Raw genomic sequence first — 20,990 nt, forward strand, 5'->3', positions numbered from 1 at the left:
GAGTCAGGATCACTGGTTTTATGAGGACTGCAAACATCTCATCTCCATAGCAACTGAAGAACTGTAAGGCTGCTGTCTGCTTTCAGAAACCATTAAGCTGATCCGTTTACATGCAGTTGCTGTGATTTCAGGCTACAGTTCAAAATTGCTTTGTCTATAAAAGCCTTTCTTCAAACTCACCTACAGATCTTTACTACTGGTACCAGGTTCATGTCCCAACTGCTGCTGAGAGTACACACCCTCATTACGCCTACCTTTGCTTTTTTAGAATTGTCCCTAGAAACATGTTCTCCACTTTATGCTCTTTAGTTCACTGTGGTTGTTCAAAAGACAAGAAAATACCTGAAGAATTCCAGAGCAGATACTCATCAAACCAAATGTCCTTCAGAGTAAGATTACTGGATAATGCACAGCTAGTTAACATGAAAGAAACCCTAGTGACTTGTTTACTGAAGGCACTACTTTGTGCTTTACAAGAAGTGTGAAAATATTTTCTTGTCTTCAAAGTCAAGACGATCACTGCAATAGACTTACGTTCGTCACCAAAGTCTCCTCCATTTTTGTACTGCTAGTAGCCACTGTGTTAGGATGAGAAGAAGGTGTAGTGTAGTCTGTTACAGACTCCTGTGAAGAAAAATAATTCCATTAAAATATCTCCCTTACCTAAATTAGATTTAAATTTCTTGGACAGATGTCAGCCTTTCTACAGGAGGAGTTCACCAAGCAACAGACTAGAATTTCACACCAGTTTTTGCTTAGAAGGCATGTCCAGCAATTCTTACTGCTAAATTGCTACTGAGGTCAGAAGAATTATTGGGAGATTACAGTTTGCCTCATGACCTCACAACATACATCTGGAGACAAGTCAAAATACAGTCTATAAAGCAAGAATATACAGAGTGATGTACTGCCTGGGCACTAGACATATTGAACTGTGGTGGTGTAACCAATTATCATTTGTCATGCAAGATGCTGTAGACACCTGTAGGCACTTCTAGCCTATTTAAAAATTAAAATACATTGGCTTAAAGCTTTCTGTAGCTTTAAAAAAATACAGAAATTTCTTGGGTAAGCCCTCCAGATTAAAAAGAACACACAGGAATGCGTTGCTATTTGCAAAACAATTTTCTTGAAATCTTGTCTCTGAAAGTCACAAGACTGTTACTCTGGATGGTGAAGCCTACATCTCCTGATTTCTGCACTGGGCAGTGATTTCAAGGAAGAAAAGGACTAAAGTTTCCAGTCTACTCAGAGGCCTTCCCTGAAGCTTATTTGTCAGTTAGGTGGACCCTAAGGTGCTCAATGAACAAGGACCACTTTCATGGACCTAGTTATAGCCAGTGACTATTGCAGTTGCAGGTATAAACCACCTGATGAAAGTGTCTCATTGATAACACTACCAGCTCTCTGGAGAATGGCCTATAATGGACAAACAAGGCACTGGTACTTCTATGAAGCCACGTTGAGCACTGTTTTTTAGTTCTTGTCACTAGGTATCTCCAGAGAGTATTCTGGACAGGTAAACAGGTGTTATCTGAACCCGACCTAGAGACTTTTTTAGATAAATAGTGTGACCCTGAATTAGCCAAGATTCATTCTCTAGCAAGCACTGCAAACTCCAAAGTTTTACATGTCTGAAGCCCAGAAAAGGCTCTATTATTCTTACAGAACCAAACACCAAGAAGGAACTGAAGGACAAATTAGCAGCAGAACTGCTGATGAGTGCCTGGACTTGCCAATACATAATGATTTTGAAGGCACATGCCACATAATGCTTGTTTAATTGCATCCAACTGGTATGATAAGCTATTGAAAAAGCGCACACTCAATTTACTCCTCAAGCCTATGGCAATGTCTCCTAAAAGAGCAATTAAAGCATTAAGATACTAACTGGCAAATAACAAAGAATCTTCTTTAAAAGGATGAGCTTATTTTTGGTAAAAGACTAGAACAAGCTAAACCATAATGGGGCGACAGAGGACACAGTGTGCACATTGACTTATTTTTGTATTCACAAAGGAAACAGACAACTATTTTCTCTGTTTAGTTATTTCCTTTACTCCTTAAACTGGCTAAATAGGATATACACGATGTTTCCCACAATCCAAACTACAAAACTGCAAGTTGCACATTTCTATGTGATTCCAATAGGCAACCCTAATTTGGGCAGAACAAGGCAAGCAAGCACATGATGCTGCTTTAACCACAAAGTCCTTCTAATGTAATTAACTGGCTTCTTGGTTTTTTAAGATGCTTTACTGCAAAAGAAAGAGGAAATTTTTGATATAACATTACAAAAATTCCTTGAAGGTTTGGATGCAAATTTTACAGGGTCTCAGCACTAAAATTCCTTATAAAAGAAATCAGATCAAGACTGTTGCTAGCCTTCTCACTTTGGAAACTTACAGCACAGAAATGCTTTTTCACTAGAATTAAAACCAAGCCACCGTATCAGCTCTGGTGCTTTTAAAAGTGTATATGCAATGCTAAAACATCCTACAAGGATGAGTTACATGCTGAACATGCAGGTAAGACAATGCTTTAGCCATAAGAACATCACTCCATAAACCACAGGTTAACCACCATCCTTCATTTAACAGTACATTAAGTCTAAGACTCTTTGCTAGATATGGCTTATCACCATAAGCTTTTGTAATTCAGTTAAACGGATTCTCCTGTACAACTGTTTTACTGAAGAAACTGATTACTTTATAAGAAACTAGTAACAGTAATAATAGCAAGAGCAAAAAGCTGTACATGTTTTTTTGGAGTTATCTACAAGTTATTTATACCTGAAGAAAGAACACGCAAACATTTTACAACTACCTACTCTGTTCAAAAATAAGAGATCACAAAACCTGAATAACGTTATGAACAAAAGGACAAGGCAGACCTCAGAGCTGACCTTGCCATACAGGTTCAGGGTACATACAAGATTAATTAGCTACTTGACTTGTCCTGATTTACATAAATCACTCAAACCAGAGAGCTTGTCAGATACGGAAAATTTATTCTCAAGCACAGCCTGTATCCTTTCAGACACCATCTCTAACATAGCTGTTATCAACTACCTGCGCAAACGTTTCACCGCCACATCCACAACCGGGTATTGATCACTCCTGTGATTTGAAAGCTTCAAAACTTTACAGAGATGGTAGGGTAGGGAAAGGCAAGGGGTGTCTTACCCGATTCAGACTTACACCATCAGATCACCTTTACTCCAAAAATACTGCAGAACCCAAGAGAAACAGCTGCAATTGCTTCAGAGCATTATAATTATGTTCTAAACTTAAACATCTCATCAGTATGGTTTCTATTTATACAGTTTCTAAGGTAAAACAGTATTTTATTATTAATGCACATACTCTTATAATTAAGATGTTTGTTTTGGGATAGATGGGGTACTCTTACAAAGCTTCTGCTTCTGAAGGAGGACAGCTGGCTTGACTTTTACAGCCATTTAAATTGCCAAATACAGTCAAGAAGTGTGCTTTCCTGGAAGCTGAGCAGTAGGCTCTGAGAAGGATATTAAAGGGTGTCAAAAGGGAAATCATTTAGGTTTGCTAAAACTGCAACACTTGACATTGAAACAACAGAGTAAAGATGTCACTGCTTCTTCCCTCACTAATGAGCAATGGAAAGAGTACAAAGACAAGAGAAAGCAGTTACAACACAAATCAGTACAGGAACTCCAAGGATGGAGCAGTATTTGAACCCATTTTAGAAGCCACTTTAAAAAGTAGCAAGACTGCTTTATTCTTGCAAGATCTAGATGAAGCTTATCTTATTCAATAAATCTGCAGGTTGTTGGTTCAACTTCCATAAAATTAAATATAAAATATGACCACCCCTTTCCTAGAAAACAAACTTACTGATGCCCTGTGAAATATTCATGACAAAGGAATTCAAAAGCAAACCTGGAACTGTTGAAACAGGAATATTTACACCTATCATTCAATCCTTCTATTAACAACCACTTCATGAGGAAATTATTGGGAATTTTCATATTCAGCACAGACTGGAAGGTTTCCTTTCTCTCTGGTCTTCTCTCCAGAAGACAGAAGCTTGGTGCTTTAATACTGTGGTAGGTCAAAGAATCTTGGTAACCCATGTTTAACTATGGCCAGAAAGGCACAAAATCTAGACTTCCCTTTTGAAGATCTCAGACTTTAAAAATAAAATTGTAGAGAGGAAGTGATGCTGATTTTAGTAGAGCTACTCTATTATCAAGTTAACCCGATCAACAAAGATATGTTTCCTATTCTCTATGTGGCTTAGAAGAAGCATCTCCTCTTATCTTGAGCTCTGGTCACAGGAGCTTGAAAAGACAGTGAGAAAGCACATGACACAAGAACAGCCTTCCTACCAAATACTTGAGCAAGCTGGTGCTTATGGCTCTACACTTCTGATTCTGCATACAAGAATGGCACTTTAACTTTTTCAGGTATCAACATAAACCATTTACATCTACTTACAAGATGGAAACTGCCATGACGGATGAGAAATCCCAGCACTGAATTTTGTTAATGTATTTGCCATTCCACGCAAAAATCAAGTTTGCAGCTACCACGTCCTCCTTAACACCTGCTTTGTAACAACACTTCATTGAGATAGCATCTTCTGATTGCATGACACCTTGGCAAAAAACTGCCAAAATCATCTTTTTTTTCTTTCCTTTCCCCTCCAACTGCAGGTGACAAAGAAATTGTGAGTGATCTGCATTTCAGATTCTTCAACTATTAATGTAACTTTTGCAGAGTATCAGTTTTCCTAAATGGCATCAGAAAATTTCTGCTTAACACTATGAAAAGGAAGATTGAGACAGCATGAAACAAACGTGAGTCTAAACTCACAAAACTGCTTTACAAACATACAAGAAACACTTTTCCTTTATCAAAGCAGGTCTAACTATTAACTAGCAGCTACACAAACTGCACAGTTTCTTTACATTCAAGAGATAACAACCATAGTTCTTGCTCAAGACACAATGCTGCTTTATTGATGGCAGTCCACATACAGGTCCTTAGGCAAAAAGGAGAGCGCCTCTATGGATGTTTTTCAGCCAGTGCTAACAACGCACCACAGCTAAGAACTGAGCTGCAGAACAATGAACCCGGACAGCAAGTCACCATCTCACTGTTGAGCCGTTACAGAGGAGTCAGGGGAGTTTCACGCAGACAACTATGACGAGCCCTCAACATCCCAAAGGAGTGCTGCAAGGGCTACCTCAACAATATCCAAGCCAACAGGAGCTGACATACAGACCCTTTAGGTAAACTGAACGAGCCTTATCCAATGTTTTAGCATATTCCTAGTTTAGAGATTTCTGTTTTCACAGAACAGCACTTAATCCACAGCTTCAGGTCATCCATGCATTCAGCCAACGATCGCGCACACTACTTGAGTTCTCTGCTGAAAGTTAAGCACTCATCTTGTATATATCATATATCTGAGTTTACAGAATCTGCCTATATCAGGCTCCAGTGCCACTCTCCACAGCAAGGCTCAGGACAGAGTTTTCACATTTCGAAGGCAGCAAAAAAGTTTAAAACCTTCCAAGCTGATCTCTGTACAGGGGTATGACAAACAGCATGTCTCCGTACCACTTCTGGAGAGCTGTTTAATTCAAGCAGTACCAATACGTTTCATAACTGCTACTCATTGGGCTCTGCTGTCCGAGTAACTACCACCAGCAGGCAACCAAGTGTCCATTATATCATTGTAATAATATTTTACATATAGTGCTCATTAATTTGTCAATATTTTTCTTACCTTTGTGTTTGTTCCAAATTCTGGAGCAGACACAGATATCATCGTTCCTATTTCCGTGCTCAGTTCACTTGTTGCTTTGGTTTCCTTTGTAGTGACAGGTTCTGGACTTCTGACAGAGGTGGGAGAAGGCTTCTCCTGTCCCTCAGGCTCTCCCTGTTGGGCATCCTTCACCTTCCTGTTCTTTAAAGAACGCTCTTTCCCAATAGGACCAGGTTTATACTCTTTGTTCTCTACCGGACTCAAGTCTGGAAGCTAAGTTAGTGTTAATTTGTCAGTTATGTCTTCCCCCCATGTCCTATCCCACAAGAATATTCTTACATGCTTAGAATAATTTTGTTTAAATCTAACAAATCTTTCCTGAAGGGTAAGCATTTTCTAACAGATAAATCATTTGAGACTAAGTTAGCAATACATACATGAAGTGCATTCATTTTGAACATCAGGAATCTAAACCATTGTTTTCAAGCAATACATGTTTTATGTGAAGTGGTAGAGGTCAACTACAATAAGATCCAATTAAAACCTACAGAAGAAAGCCAGCTTAACTCTCCTTACAAGAGAAGCACAAAAGTATAGAAGCCACTGTAAGACTTTGTATACATACAGGTTATTTTAATTTTCAGAGAATCAGGATTTTACAAGGCCCCAGGAAATCAGAACAGAAGACTTCACCTTCATTTGAAGACATCTCGATGTATGGATGTTGGCAGCATTTTTCCCTAGGAATTGAGTGCTAAGGGGATATGCAGACAAAATAAAACACCTACACACAAGTGTTGCCTTATATCAGGGACACCACGGCTGGAATAACTGCTGCAATTCAGTAGTTCCTTTTTGTGCAGCTGAATTAAAGCAGAATGAAGGACCTCAGTGGACCTGAATGCTCTGCTGTTTAAATAGCCATATCCTTTCTGGGCCTTAAACTTTGCATAGGGGAAAGACAGAAGCTGCTGGTATTGTCTCTATAAATACAAACCAGCTGTTTCAGAAGTAGATGAAGACTCTTTACAATACAATGCCTTTGGGCTCCGGGGAGGGTGGAGTTTCCCAAAGGTATTTGGTACCCTCAGGAGGCCAACAGAGACTAGCTTTCAGAGGGGAGGAAGAAAACAGTAGAAGCAGATGTCTCAGCTCTGCAATGCAGCAAATCAGGAACATCAGACCCACCCCAACCCAAATATTTTTTGCTTTAACAGTTTATGGAAGCAGAAATTCTTCCAGACACTTTAAGGTCACACTTGGAAAGGTAAATTGCTTTGTTTCAAGTACAGTCCTCTTACTATGCCCATGTTAGTTCAACAATACTAACCTCCAATCCTGAACATAAGTTTGTATTTAGGCTTTATAGCAAACTATCACCATGGGGATGGTGGGTGTGTAGGAATTGTTTGTTTGTTGGGGTTTCTTTGTCATCAAGACAGTTAAAGGATTACAGCCCTCTCATTCAGAAGAGCACACAAAAATGTTCATCAACAGATTTACCATTTAGTCACACATTTGTCTTTCAACAAAATCTACAGGAGTCTTGATAGCTATAACCAAGCAGGAAAAAGGAACTTTCTACAGTGTAAAGTAGACTGTCTATATATATATATATATATATTTAACTTTGGAGTTCAGTATCTTTAAGTGATTTCACGGGGGCAGTTTTAGGCATGGTGCTAGTGTATCTGAGATATGGGTTTTGAGTGTGCTGGATTACTGAAATTCACCAGCAATATTAACTACTGCATATATCTCTGCTGTATGGGTTTTACATTTTGCAGTAAAAAAACATGAACTGCAGCATACCCACAGAGTGCCTCATGTAGCGGAGGTTAAATTCATTCTACATGTGACTTGCACTTTCAGATTTCAGCTTTTTTTTGGGAAAAAAAAACCCAAAACCCAAACACAACCAACACAAACAAAGAAACACCCGGTCTTCTATAAAGACAAAAGGGCTTTAATTACATCGGAACTGCTGCCAAATCTCAGACATCAAGAGGGACTAAAACAGCTGGCTCTAAGTCACCAGCCAAGTTTATCTGCTATAACCATCTCTTTCTGGGAGTAAGAAGATGGTGCTGAGTGCTAGCGATGCACAGATAAGTATGCACTGAAGGTAGAAATAACAGGAAAGCACATTTTATTAACATGAAGGATCACTAAGTGTAATCTAAATGACAGGAGGAGAAAGTATTACTCCTTATGAGTGGTAACAATAGAAATACAAGATGATGATGATTGAATGGAGCCCCTAAATCTCTGGAGGACAAGCAACACATTTTTTAAAAACCAAGGTAAGTCTGATTACCTATCCAGTCTTCCTAGATTAACTGCAAAAAAATTAATTATCCAGACATCTGTGCATTTGAATTTGAGACTTCAAATCAGTGGCTCTAACATTCCTCCCTTTCCTCAAAACGTTACTTTTCCTGCAACTTGATTTATTACTTATCTTGGTATTCTGACTACAAAACTAAACAGGGCACCACGCACCATTTAGAGAGGGCCAAGGCAGGCATGGTGGCAGAAGGAACTACTGAAACTGGAGATACAGCCAGGGCAGAAACAGAACATCTGCTTCCAGACAGCTCCCAAAGCCTCAGCAAAGGAAGCTCAAGAGAAAACCCAAAACCCCCAACTAAAACCCAGAACGCTCTACCACATCCATAGTCTCCCAAAAACATTATCATAAATCCATCATCCCACCCCTGATCTAGCCACATCCCTTGTCCCAGACACATAACCAATGGACAAACTGCTGGGCTAGGATGCTGTTTACTTACACTTGCTTCTTGAACTGAATTCCCCATCTTCTCTCCAAGAACCAACTTGTTGATTGTTTTAGGAAATACAAAAGGGGAATGCAATTTTTATAGGCCTAGTCCTAACTGAATGAGTATTCTATTCCATTATTTGTAACCTCTTTTTGGTTGAAATTATTTAAGTTTAAAAGTTTGTACTGAAGATATGACCTTTTACCTTTTGCGCTTTGATGGGTCCAGCCCGAGGCTGTTTCTGTCTTTGCTCTTTTGGTTCTGGTAGCTTGTCAGTGGACTTCTCAGAAAGTACAGGGCCAACTTCATTGTCACTGCCACTGGAAGCTGGGGCTCCAAACTGAATAGTTTCTATACCAAGATCAACTCCACCTTCTTGCCCAGGCTTTGTCCCCTAGTTAAAAGGTAAACGTTTATTGCGTTTCAAAAGATTTCTAGATCAGTACAATGCCACTTGTTCAGAAAAGAGCACAAATATGCTCAGCTGAAAACGACTAGAAGGGTACATTTACCTTCTGCCAGCAAAAGCATTATTTGTGACTGCAACAGATTTGCAAGAGTAAACAATAAATGAATGTACACTTCCCTCTCCTCAAGTTTTTACTGTTTATACAAGCTCAAGAGTAAGGAAAAAAAAGTGAAAAAATATGTAAACAAAACCAAGACAATGAACTGGTAGAGAAGGGGGAGAGGGACAAGTGAATTACCAAAATGTCCAGATTCGGGTTCAAAATTTAATGTTCAATTCAGGAGGAACAATAAGAAATTAAAAATATTTCCAGATCTCTTTAAGCAGTTCAAATGGTTTCCTAAGAGAGTTATGTCACATTCTCACAGTTTAAAACAATAAAGTCAAGACCAAAAAAAGCCCAAGGAAACAAAACCACAGGACTTTAGAAGTAAAGTTTAGGGCTATGCAAATTCCTGGGATAAGTAGCGCTAATACAGTTAGAAAGCATCTACTGCTTTTTGTATCTCTGATTTAAGGGACACAAAAACCATTTAGTTCCTTGTAGACAACCTGTTTCTGTCTACATTACTGAACTGTACACAAGTTTCATGTGCAAACTAGGCAGTATTTTTACTTTAAAATTACACTGAATAACAGCTATCAACAGAATCTGTGAACAGCTGAGTTTTTAATAGGAGAACAGTTTTTCCATGCTGCAATCATAAAAGCCCTAGCCTGTATCCCCTGCTTGTGTACTACCTCCTGACTTCATGGAATTCTACTCATATTAGATTAAGTATGTGCACACGTGAATAAATGCATAATCTGTACCCCATCCCAATGAGATACAGTTTGGGTAAACTTCACATACAGCTACTCTTCTTCCCTTCATTCTTACCTCTGGGGATGTAGCCGAACCAAAAGATGTCAAAGGCTTGTTCCAAGCACTGACCGAAGGTGGCTGAGGTGGGCTAATGGGTCCCACTAACAATTAAAGAGAACAGAGTCAAAAAAAACCCAGCGTTGCTAAATGCAATCAACTAAAGTTATCAATTAACTGCGAATTAAGTAAGAGATGTCTTGATTAAATAAGCGTTGGTTAAGACATTGTTAACCTATTCAGCAGTTAACAATATGCTACCTATTTAGCTGATTTCAAGTGGGGCAATGATGTTTGGAAGCATGACCAAGCCCAACAAACACAAATTCCTGAAGGGAGTGACAGCCTGACAGCTGCTTATTCATAGTAAATGAAGAACAAGACAACAGCATAAAATACCGAGTAATGTCACACTGCAAAAATCTCTTTTCAGAGATATTCATAGGTTACAATGCTGCACTTGGGAATGCTGCCCTCTATTCCCTGTGCAAAACACATCTGCAGGTAGAAATGAGATATCAACATAGAGAGCTGGCAATCATCACTCTCCAACTACAATGCTTGCCCCCTGCCACAAATTCAAGACACCACTTACATTTTTTGGAGATGTCATTGAGAACTGCTGTAGGAGGCACCTTGTTTTCCCATAAGTCAGTTCCCAGACCATTGTGAGCCTGGGTGTTTTGCAGAACTTTGCTTGACACTGTGTATTCTGTGCTGGCTGTCCCTCCTGCAGCCTGGTTTTGTGGCTGAACAGAGGCCTGTGGCTGACCTGGAGTCTGCGTTGTACAGAGAGGCTGTGCCTGAGCTTGTGCCTGAGCTTGTGCCTGCTGCGCAGCTGCAGCTGCTGCCTGTTGCTGCTGTTTTTTGGCAAATCTGGGAGGGAGCTTGGAATTCTGACCTCGGCCTTTTTCGCTTGATCCTTTTTTGGTCCAAACCTGTAAGCAGAAGCCAATTTTATTCTTATAGCTGACAGTCTGTATGGACACCAATTGGACATTGTGTAGCAGCAAAAAGCAAACCCATTAACCCTGTTTTAAAGAAGTTTATTTTCTTAAGGGTATTTAACCACAGAAACAATTTCTCATACATTTTCCTCTTGCAATCAACTAATATACAAGCAGTAGTATAAATCTTTATCACAGTGTAAAAATGGTGTTTTCAGTTTGCCAGTTCTTCCTCCCTAACAGTGCCTGATCAGGAAGTACACAATCCTAAGATGACTAAGTGAAAATTAATTTACTAATTCTTAACATCTTAATATTAATACAGCTATCTAGTTATATTTATATGGCGAAATATAGTTTCTTTGGAAGGAAGATTCTGCACACTTCACAACATTCCCAGCACTGCAAGGAGCTCTTTCCTGCTATAAATGCTGGTCTTGTACCTGCACTGTTTGTTCTTCTTTCTTTCTGCGCTCTTCATCCTGCAAGCGTTTTTGTTGCTTCTTAGACACCACTTCTGTGAAACCATCATCATTCAAGTTAGATTGGGAGTCTTCAACTACTGTCACTTCAGGGTGATCATCAATGATCACAACACCTATAGAAAAAGGAAAGGTATAGATGCTGCTGTTTTAATGGCTTCAGATGCAGTGCACTGAGCCAAAATCTCCTTTGGAGTGGAAGCTATTTCCCCACAGACACAGATGGTGGCCCTGATTAAAGGTAAGCTTCTGCTTGACAAGTGCTTTGCTGCTGAGCTAGAAGACAAGGAGTTAATCTTGAAGACCTGAAAAAGCTGAAGGTTCCTGTACCAGACTCTCCAGGAAATAAGAACCAAAACTTAATAATGAACAGCCTTTCCGGATATTAGCTGTAAGCTTATCAGTGATATCCACTGCCTTTTCTTATGAAGGTTAAGCGAATTATTAGTGTGGTGGAAAGTGGTATAAATGACAGAGTTAAGATTACATGATAGAACAAAATTCTTATCTATACATAAACACACACAGTGAGATTTGCCACCTTTTAGAGGCACACACATTGTTAATTAGATATGACAAAGGTAACAATATTCAAATACACAGTTACTCTGGCATTAAAAAAATCACCTCTCCTCTTCTGTAAGTTTTCTAACACCTTGCTCTATATGCAGGAAAACTAGCAGGATTACAAATTCTTGTTAGCATATTATCAACACATACTTGCATAATTATTAAGATCAAATTGAGACAAGGCATCCACTTTTTCCTTAGGCTTCTTTGGACCAGCCTTAGGTTCTTCCCTCTTTTTGCCACTTGCATCCTTGGTGCTCTTTTGTCCTGCAGCAGTAACACCTCCATCTTCCTGATGTAAAGAGTTGCCGTTGGTGGGATCAACAGCAGGCACAGTTGCTATCTGCTCTTCAAATGGCCTACATTAGAAAAAAATTTGTGAAAATTAATGACCAGCCATAGAGAACACTCAGGAAGGAGCTAAGAATCTAATGCAGATCCCATTATAGGCCTATAAGTGTCCACGGTGAAACTTCTTAGAAGGCTCCAGACTTTTACTTTCAGCTCCTCAATGAGAAGAAGCTTAACAGCAAAAGCTGTTTTGGGGACATATCAAATGCCCTCCTGTCAACAGGTATCACAGTAAAAAAAGCATTATTTTAAGGTCACCTCTGGCTTGGTCTATGTAGTTAGAGGTACCAAAGCTCAACAAGTATGCATTCAGTATACTTCAACTGCAGTAAAGCCTTCCATAGAAAAAAAACCAAACCAAAGCCCAAACCAAACAGAAGCTTACAGTATGCAATGTGAACAAATCTAAACGATATACTGCCTCTACAGGCTCACTCGCCAAAAGCTATTTGAAGCTGTAAGAGTCAGTTTCACAGCATTCTCAGTTTGCTGTGGAACCTGGAATACCCAATTTTTGCTTCAACATCACCCTTAAGTGACTAGCCAAAGGAATTCTTAATAGTTTTAACTCAGAGGCTAAAGCACTGATCACAAGTTTTTAAGCCCAGGCAAAACCTGAACTTAGAATACAGCAACCTACAAGCACGAGAGTCCTTGAGTACGGGGTAGGCATTCAATGAAGAAATGTCTTGTCCTGCCTCCCTCTTACCAGACTACTGTGCACTGTGGCTACGAAATAGTGGGCAAATAGTAACATTAAGTAATGATTAAGTTTCGATCAAATTCAGCATACAGAAAAACAAAATCTAGTCTCAATGGGAAGCATATCTCAACATGCTTGTCTATGTTAGGTGATTGATTACAATGCAATGCAGCATGCATTAACTGCGAAACTGCTCACATTAACATTTCAGCTTGCATCCGAATCTCAAGAAACATAGCTCAACTCTGAAACAGCACTGCATCTTTTTTTATTAGGCATTTTTAACACTGTGCATATACAAACACAAAAAATAGAAAGTACACAGCCACAGGTGCACGCGTTTGTCTTGCTCTCTTTTCTACCATTCTACAAATCTAAACCAACTGCTTATGACTTTGAATCACAAGAGGACACCACCATGACCACGTGCTTCATAGCAGAAGCTGGTACTCACCCTCTTTTTCCACTTCTGGGTGGAGGACCACTCCGCCTTTCACTCCTAGGCCCTGAGAAGTTCCTCCCTGGTTTAGCTGGCCCATTGTTGCCACGTCGGTTTTGACGGTCTATTCCAGGCCGCTGACTAGAGAAGCTTCTCTTGGCTATTTCCCTTTTTGGAGCTCCAGCATTTTCTCCTGCCTTTGCAGCCACCTGTGCTGCTACATCTGCTGTTTTCTTCTCATCCCTCTCCCGCCTCTCATTGAAGTCACTGCTTTCTGAGGCTGTTTCCCACTCTTCATTTGCCTGGTCTGAAGAATTCTGGTTGGACAAGTCTGGTGTCTTACTTCCTGACACATCCAGAGCAGTGTTGGAGGGCTCATTAACTGCATTGCTAACTGTGGCACTTGTTGATGAGCTGGTTACTGCCTCATTTATCTTTGATGCAGCCTCTCTTTCTTTTAGGCGCCTAAAGCGTGGTGGTTTATCTTGCCTTGGAGGCCGAGCAGGCCTTTGTCTTCGTGGCCTCTCTCTATTCGGATCAAACTTTCTCTCAAATTTTGGAGGTCTCTTATCAACCGGTATGGGACCATAATGTTCATTTCTTCTTGGAGGCTCCCCCTCTTCTGGTTTAATGATCTCTGTTTGCCTAGGGTTCCACTGATTGTCTCTGTAGGCTGGTCTCCTTATTGTGGAGGGACGTGGAGGACGCCCACCAGGGTCCCTGCCACCACGTCTATACATTCCCCCTCTGCCTCGTCTAGATGGTTCTCCTTTAGGAAGAAATCCTGGTTTGGGTTTGTTCTCATCATCTCTTATGTATGTTTTTTCTAGGGATCTGTTGTCTACTCTGATATTGTTTTCAGGTTTGAATGACAGGGGCTTTGGAGGCTTCTTGCCATCAGCTCTCTCTTCTCTTTTTGGGTGCTTGCCTTTGATTAGACTGTCTTTGTCTGAAAGCAGTGTGTCACTTGCACTTTCATGAACTTCGCTGTCAGAATCTGTCTCTGAACCATGCTGGCGCCGCCGTTTTGGGATTACTTCAAAGTCAGAACTCTCACTGCGAGTTTCACTCTCTTCTCTTTGCCTAACAGGCCCCGAAGGCACATGGTCTGATCTAGGCTTAGGATCTCTGTAGTGTGGGTACTCTCTATTATGGCCTCTACTGCCCCGACCACGTCCTCCGTACGAACCCCTGTAGCTACGACCTCTAGAATAATACTCCCCACGACCTCTGCCTCTGTATCCCTGATCTGGGAACCAGTCTCTATCCCTAGCCTCTTTCCAGTATGTCCTAGGTGGTAAGCCAGGCTCTCTTTTTACTGGCCTGGTTTCCAAGCGTGGTTTCTCCACAACCTCCTTGCTAACCACCTTCTCAGTCTGCTTTTCCTCCTTCACTGCAGTAGTTGGCTGCTGAGCATGGGGCTGCTGCTGTGCTGCCGGTTGAGCAGGCGGCTGCTGCTGTACTGCTGGGGGAAGCTGTGGAGTAGCAACAGGCTGGGCAGCCGGTAGCTGCTGCTGGACTGGAGCTGCGGGTGGCTGAACCAGAGCTTTAGCTGCAGTCTCAGTTTGACTGCTCTCCTGGCTTGCTGGTGTCGGAGCAGCATCCTGGGTTATCTTCTTAGCCAGAGGAGCGCTGCTGGAGGCGGAAGGCTCTGGCTCAGCCTGAGGCAGTGGCACTTGAGGTGCTTCCTTTTTGTCACTTTTTTCAGACTTGCTAGGTTTTTCACTAGCTGTCTTTTCTCCTTCCTTCTCCTTCCTCTGCTCACGTTCTTCTCTTTGTTCACGCTCTTCCTTCATATCTCTAAGCACAGGTTTTTTAATAGGACCCGATCTTCTCACTGGTCTATCACTGCCTTCGTCTCTCCTACCATAACCTGGCCTAGGACCCCATCTTGTTTCAGACTTGGGTTTGAAAGTTTTTTCAGGTTTTGGTCCTTCTGATGTTCTATTACTGATCAAAATTTCTTTTTTCGGCTTAATCTCAAGTCTCTCAATTGTCTCCTTTGTCTCAACAGGCCTGTTACTTAATTTAGGGATATTTGCTGCTGTCTCATTCCTCTGGTCTTCTGACTTTAGAGAGTGACTTGAACCATGGGAAATGCTTCTCTTTAGCGAAGAGTGACTTTCCCCCACAGGCACCAACTCTTCTGGAGAGCTATGGGTAGCTTTCTCATTCACTCCTTCAAAATTAACTGCTGTGCTAGGTGCGTCAGTCTGGAGAGGCTGTACGTCTTCCAAAGGCCTGCTTGGGAACTTTTGTACCTCCACCTCTCCTGATTCTCTGAAAAAGTCTGTCTTTGGATGAGAGTCCAGCTGGTTGTGTTCTACAGGATAAGCAGTGGCAGGGACAGCAACTCGTTCTTGCTCCAAGTGTGCCTCAGACCTAAGCAGTGGGCATTTAAGAATGTCAGGGTGGGGGAAAAAATTTTACCCATAAATATGTACTTAAATCAAGTAATTTTCTATTTCTATGAAGGATTAATGTCAGCTCTAGGAAATAACAGGTATTAATTTTCATAGCCGCTGCTCGCTGTAGAGATCAATTTTATTCTATCCTGATTAAGAGTTCAGTGTCAAATATACAATTAGCTTTAGGAATCTATTATTGTTAATGGCTAAACATGCAATTTTAAATGGAGCCTTCAAGTTAGCAGGCTAATATCACAAGTATTACCCAGACAGTAGTACAGCAAAAAGAATTTCTGGGTACTTTTAAGCTGTAGAGGAAGCCTTTCTGACCATTCATCACGCAGCAAAGGTCAGAAGTGACTGTGTCTTGCTTTATACCACTTGTACTTAACACACCACTTCTGAAACTAATATACACCAGAAGTTCTCTGATATGGGGAGAGCAGATGGAGAACAGCACCACCACAGGAGTGCTCTACAAGACTGAAAATCCAAAATATTAGGGCAATCACCATTCATCAAATTAGGTTAAGGAACCTAAACAAGGGGTAAACTGTCTTTCTACACCCCACTACAGTGCAGGCACGTCTTTTGTTTTATACAACAGCACCAAGTACACTGCATCCCCCAGCCACAACTCCTTTTAAAGTTTTGTGTGAAGAGCAGCTGTAACTCAGTTTAAACTGTGGTTTGCCACATAAGTTATACAGCCAAGCGTGTAAGTAAGTATGGCTCAGAGAAGTGACATGCAGGAGTACAAAACTCAGGCTTACCTCAAATCATCAGGCTCTTCTAACACTTTGGGAGGAGAACTAGATTGCTGAGGTTCTGCATGGGGGTACGGGTCTGACCCCCACATCATGCGGGGCTCTGACAAAGGAACAGTGTGCTCTCTTGCTGAGCGAGCTATATGTTCAAATGAGTCTGAACTAGTCGCTGATCCCTCTATCTGGTCTCTTCTCATCAGTGGTTTGGGAGGCATAATTCCTGTGACAGATTTAAGTTCAACAACTGAAAACAGTTTACCATTAGCAAAGAAACCTACCTCAAGACAAACAAAGCATATCAGAACACTATTCTCTCCCATTTGATCTCCCTTCGTCTGTACCTTCCATTGTTGAAATCAAATGTCTATACACTGTCAGTTGACCTCTGATTGACTAAATCATATTCACCACTAGTACCCTCTGTACCAAAGGAAAAAGCTGTCTGCTTCAACTATAATGGGATGAACCAGGTCTGCAGACCTGTAAACTTGCAGATGAAGTTTCTGATGTAAGATCTGAATGGCAATAGGCAAGACGAGTGTACACGCAGGTGGTTTTTTGTACTCTATTAAGGACTCTGAGTCTTTTTTTTTGGTAACATTTTAAAGAAATTCTAGTTTTCACCATCTTTGCTTAGCCTGCCACTTCCTCCGTTCGTTCCTTGCACTTAATTCAGGATACGCATTCCCTTGCTCATTAGCTTGATAAGTATCTCCATTACATTACATGCCAGACTTGTACCATAGCTTTCCTAACTGCAAATCAGATGGCCATTCCACAAATTAAGGAGGACCTTTTTGTGCCAAGAATCTGAAAACACAAATTTAGTAAGACTCTAGAGGTGCTATTACACAACATAAAAATAATAAATTTCATAGGGTTTTTTTTAAATAGCAATGTAGTATCAAGTGCTAACACGTAATGAAGCACAAATGGTAAATACACTATTTTTCTCAGTCCAGCCTAACTCATGCCAGCTTTGATACCTGTAACAAAGTAAGGCTTATGCTGACATTCTGAACTGTCACTAACATGCCTGCAATACAGAAGAAAGCTGTGATTTTACTTTATAGTCACAGGTGTACAATGGCACATGAACTACAATTTTTCCAGTACTACTAAAATCTATTTTGTCTCAAACAGTGAAATACTGTAGTTTTCTTTTTAAAAAACCCACCCGTTTGCTGTTACTATACATAGCGTGGTTAGGGAAAGGCTTCTATTTCAAAACCAAGGAAGTTCAGCAGTCAAAAAATGCTGCCAGATTTTACCTGGATGAATAGGAGGCATATCCATTGCAGGTCTTCCTGACATCATTCGTGGGTCCATGTAAGACTGCATCATAAGCCACCGTGGATCAAAGCCCATTGAAGCTAAATGCTGAGGATGTGGTTGCATGGGCTGGTAGAGGGGTCTGTGCTGGGGAGGTGGGACAGGGCCACTAGAAGGCTGTGAGGGAGCAGACTGTGGAAGGACACTTTGCTGTTGTTGCTGCCACTGCTGCTGTTTCATTTGCTCCTGTATAACAGAAAATAGTATTATTATATAGTATTGTTAAGATGAAGACTTGAGCGAAATTCAAATAACCCTTGGAAAAGTACAGTTATCTCCAGGACACTAAGCATTCTGAAATTTAAATTGCAAATGAGCATCAGAATGAACTAGGAGAAAAGGGGGAAACCAGACTGAACAATTTAGAATAGCTACAGTTTTGCTGGTGTTCAGGTGAGACAGAGAACAACTTCATGCATCTCATTAACGCAAAGTGCTCTTCAGACCACAGGACCCAAGTTCAAATTACATTTGTGAGTGTCACACCCTTTAAGGAAGAGCTGCAGAAACAATGATCAAACCCCGAGTTCTACAGGTAACCTCAGGGCAATGCTCTACTTCAGCAACTGATGCAAAATGGCCAGTTTTAAAAACCTCATTTGCCTTCTGCTCACTTACATACTTTGCAAGTGACAAGAAGTGTTTCATGAAAAGCAATTCCTGCCAATACCATAGATGTTATAGAAGCCGGAAACCAACAGCTTAAGCTTTTTGAAACTTCTATGGTCACATACTTATTCAGAATGAGGCAGAAGACATCATTCTTTCAATGAACTTGTTACCTGCTGTCTCTGAAATCTTGGTGGTAATGATTTCTGGAACTGTTTAGAATAGCCCGAGGAAACAGCAGGACGAGGCTGAGATCCTGAGTCTGGCTCACTCTCATGAGTCACCTGTGAAATCTCTTTCTCATTCCGACCACTATCTTGTCTGGTAAAGACTGCTTGATCTTCTGAAAAAAAAAAAAAACAAAACACCACCAACCACACATGGGAGACAGTGAATCTTAAAACTATGACAATTTCACCAGAATGTCACATAAAGGATATTCTAAAAGGAAAACAGTTTGCCTTCTCTAATCTCACAGTCTTAGTTTCCAAAACCCATAAAGGCAAAAAAAGTTTAGAATGACCCCTCAAAACAGAACAATTGTTGTTAACACATCACTCAGTGTTCCTTTTAAACTCAAATACAGTGGGTAATCAACCACTGGCATTTAGGTTGAAACTATTATGTGATTTAAGAAGTGCTTTATCAATTCTACCATATTACATTTGAATCAACTTTTTTATGAAGCAAGGTTTGGTTTTACAATTGCTTTTACCCATTTAAACGGTAACACAGACCTTATTAAGCATAGTCTAACAGTTCTCTTGTGGCATTCAAGTTCCACTACAAAAAACACACTATGTTTAAATACACACTCTTTGTGTCTACTTCTCTAGGCTTCCTGAAAGAACAGAATAGCTGAAATAATTTACATTGCTTTTTAGCAACATGGAGTTGCTGACCCTCCTTCAGCAAGAAAAGAAAGCCTGCTTTTCTTTCTGTATTCTTCAAAGTCCAGCCTAAATCAGAGCCCAGTTTTTCCTTTAACTTTTTGATGAGTTGGGCAAACAGGTCTAGCTCCAAGGACAGTTAGCAGCTGTAATGTGCCAGGAAAAGAAATGGTCTAGATGCACTAGGTTAATTAGGTATGCACATTAGACTCCTAAATTACAACTATGCTCTGTGGCTCAGCTTTAAGACAGACAACTACTTGTGTGCAAGCATACCTTTTTCTTCCTTGTTATTCCTGGTTTCACTTTCTTGTTTTTCTACTACAGGTGTTGCCACAGGTTCTATAGGCTCAGGAACCTCATGTGCTGGTTTCTCCTCTTCTTTTTCTTTTTCCTTCTCCTTTTCTTCTTTTTCCATCTCCTTTTCTTTCTCCTTCTCCCTTTCTTGCTCTTTTGCCTTCTCCAGTTTTTCTTTTTCTTCTTTTTCCTTTTCCTTCTCCCTTTCCCTCTCTTTTTCCTTTTCCTTCTCCCTCTCCCTCTCCTTTTCTCTTTCTCGCTCCCTCTCCCGCTCCCTCTCCTTTTCCCTCTCCCGTTCCCTTTCTCTTTCCCTTTCCCTCTCCCGCTCCCTCTCTCTCTCCCTTTCCCTTTCTCTCTCTTTCAGAGGGTCTTCCCGGGAGGGTTTTGTCACACAGCCAAATTTCTCATTTAACCGTTTTAGCTTTTCAGCACAAGCTGCTTTTCGCTGTTCTTCCATTCTTCTTTCTTCCTCTTCTCGCCTCTTACGGGCTCGCTCAACTGCAGCAGATATCTCTGACTGCTGTCTTCTCCTCTGTTTCCAAATTTCATCTTCATCTGGTACTGGTTTAGGGGGAAAGGGTCCCTGCCTTCCAGGTCCTACCTGGCGATCAGGGGGCGGAGGGTGCTGCAATATTAAAATCAGTTAAGTCAAGTTGAACACGTGTTATATAAACAGACACTTGAAATATTACATTTTAACTATTTGTCAACACATATATTTGCATAGCACCTTTAAAAAGCGATATTTGGAAGAAAAAGCAAGCCCCCACCTTCCTGCTCCAGTTCAGATTTATGCAAACTGAGCTCAGAAAGGAGAGGTAAAGATTCAGTTGGGCTCATGTTGCTCCTGCTCCCCATGACCAAGGCAAAGTGACAGCAAAGATGACAAACACCTTTTAGATTTGGTTACAGGCTGCTCTAAATCACAGAAACTCACAGCAGATCTCAGACAAAAGTTCCCCAAGGAGCCAAAGAAATTCAGGGTAGCTCAGGATAACAGCGATTTTAATAAGGACTGCCGAAAATTGGTAAGAAGCTCCTACATACACATTTCATTTGGGACTTATCTCCCTGTCTGCCTCAGCAGCCAGCCCTCCAGCACTGTTCCCATGTCCCTGTGCTCTCTAGATCCCACATGGGGCTGGATAACTGAAAGCTCTTGAAGTTCTCATGCATTTCATATGCCACTTACAAGATGGGGCCACTTTACACAATTAGCAGCACAGCTGTGCTGGGGTCCCATTCTTACTGGCCCCAGGCACTATGATCATTTTCCTTGTTAAAGAAAAGCTTTACCCATATGTGGAGCATATTTTTATTTTTCTTAGTC

General features: G+C 40.8%; 1 protein-coding gene across 3 annotated transcripts in view; it reads right to left on the bottom strand.

Annotated features, from left to right (window-relative positions):
- PRRC2C (proline rich coiled-coil 2C) overlaps positions 1 to 20,990 on the bottom strand; it is a 76,514-nt gene that overhangs the window by 22,262 nt on the left and 33,262 nt on the right. For all 3 annotated transcript variants that reach the window (XM_074832877.1, XM_074832876.1, XM_074832875.1), the window contains 12 exons: positions 19,640 to 20,285; positions 18,647 to 18,816; positions 17,804 to 18,050; positions 16,539 to 16,752; positions 13,373 to 15,739; positions 12,015 to 12,223; positions 11,256 to 11,410; positions 10,461 to 10,803; positions 9,884 to 9,969; positions 8,740 to 8,928; positions 5,773 to 6,024; positions 535 to 624 (listed from right to left, as the gene is read on the bottom strand). In XM_074832877.1, coding sequence (XP_074688978.1) covers positions 535 to 624; positions 5,773 to 6,024; positions 8,740 to 8,928; positions 9,884 to 9,969; positions 10,461 to 10,803; positions 11,256 to 11,410; positions 12,015 to 12,223; positions 13,373 to 15,739; positions 16,539 to 16,752; positions 17,804 to 18,050; positions 18,647 to 18,816; positions 19,640 to 20,285 — 4,968 coding nt within the window. The remainder of the gene's footprint in view (positions 1 to 534; positions 625 to 5,772; positions 6,025 to 8,739; positions 8,929 to 9,883; positions 9,970 to 10,460; positions 10,804 to 11,255; positions 11,411 to 12,014; positions 12,224 to 13,372; positions 15,740 to 16,538; positions 16,753 to 17,803; positions 18,051 to 18,646; positions 18,817 to 19,639; positions 20,286 to 20,990) is intronic.

Source organism: Strix aluco, chromosome 8, assembly GCF_031877795.1.
Source record: "Strix aluco isolate bStrAlu1 chromosome 8, bStrAlu1.hap1, whole genome shotgun sequence".
Lineage (NCBI taxonomy): Eukaryota > Metazoa > Chordata > Aves > Strigiformes > Strigidae > Strix > Strix aluco.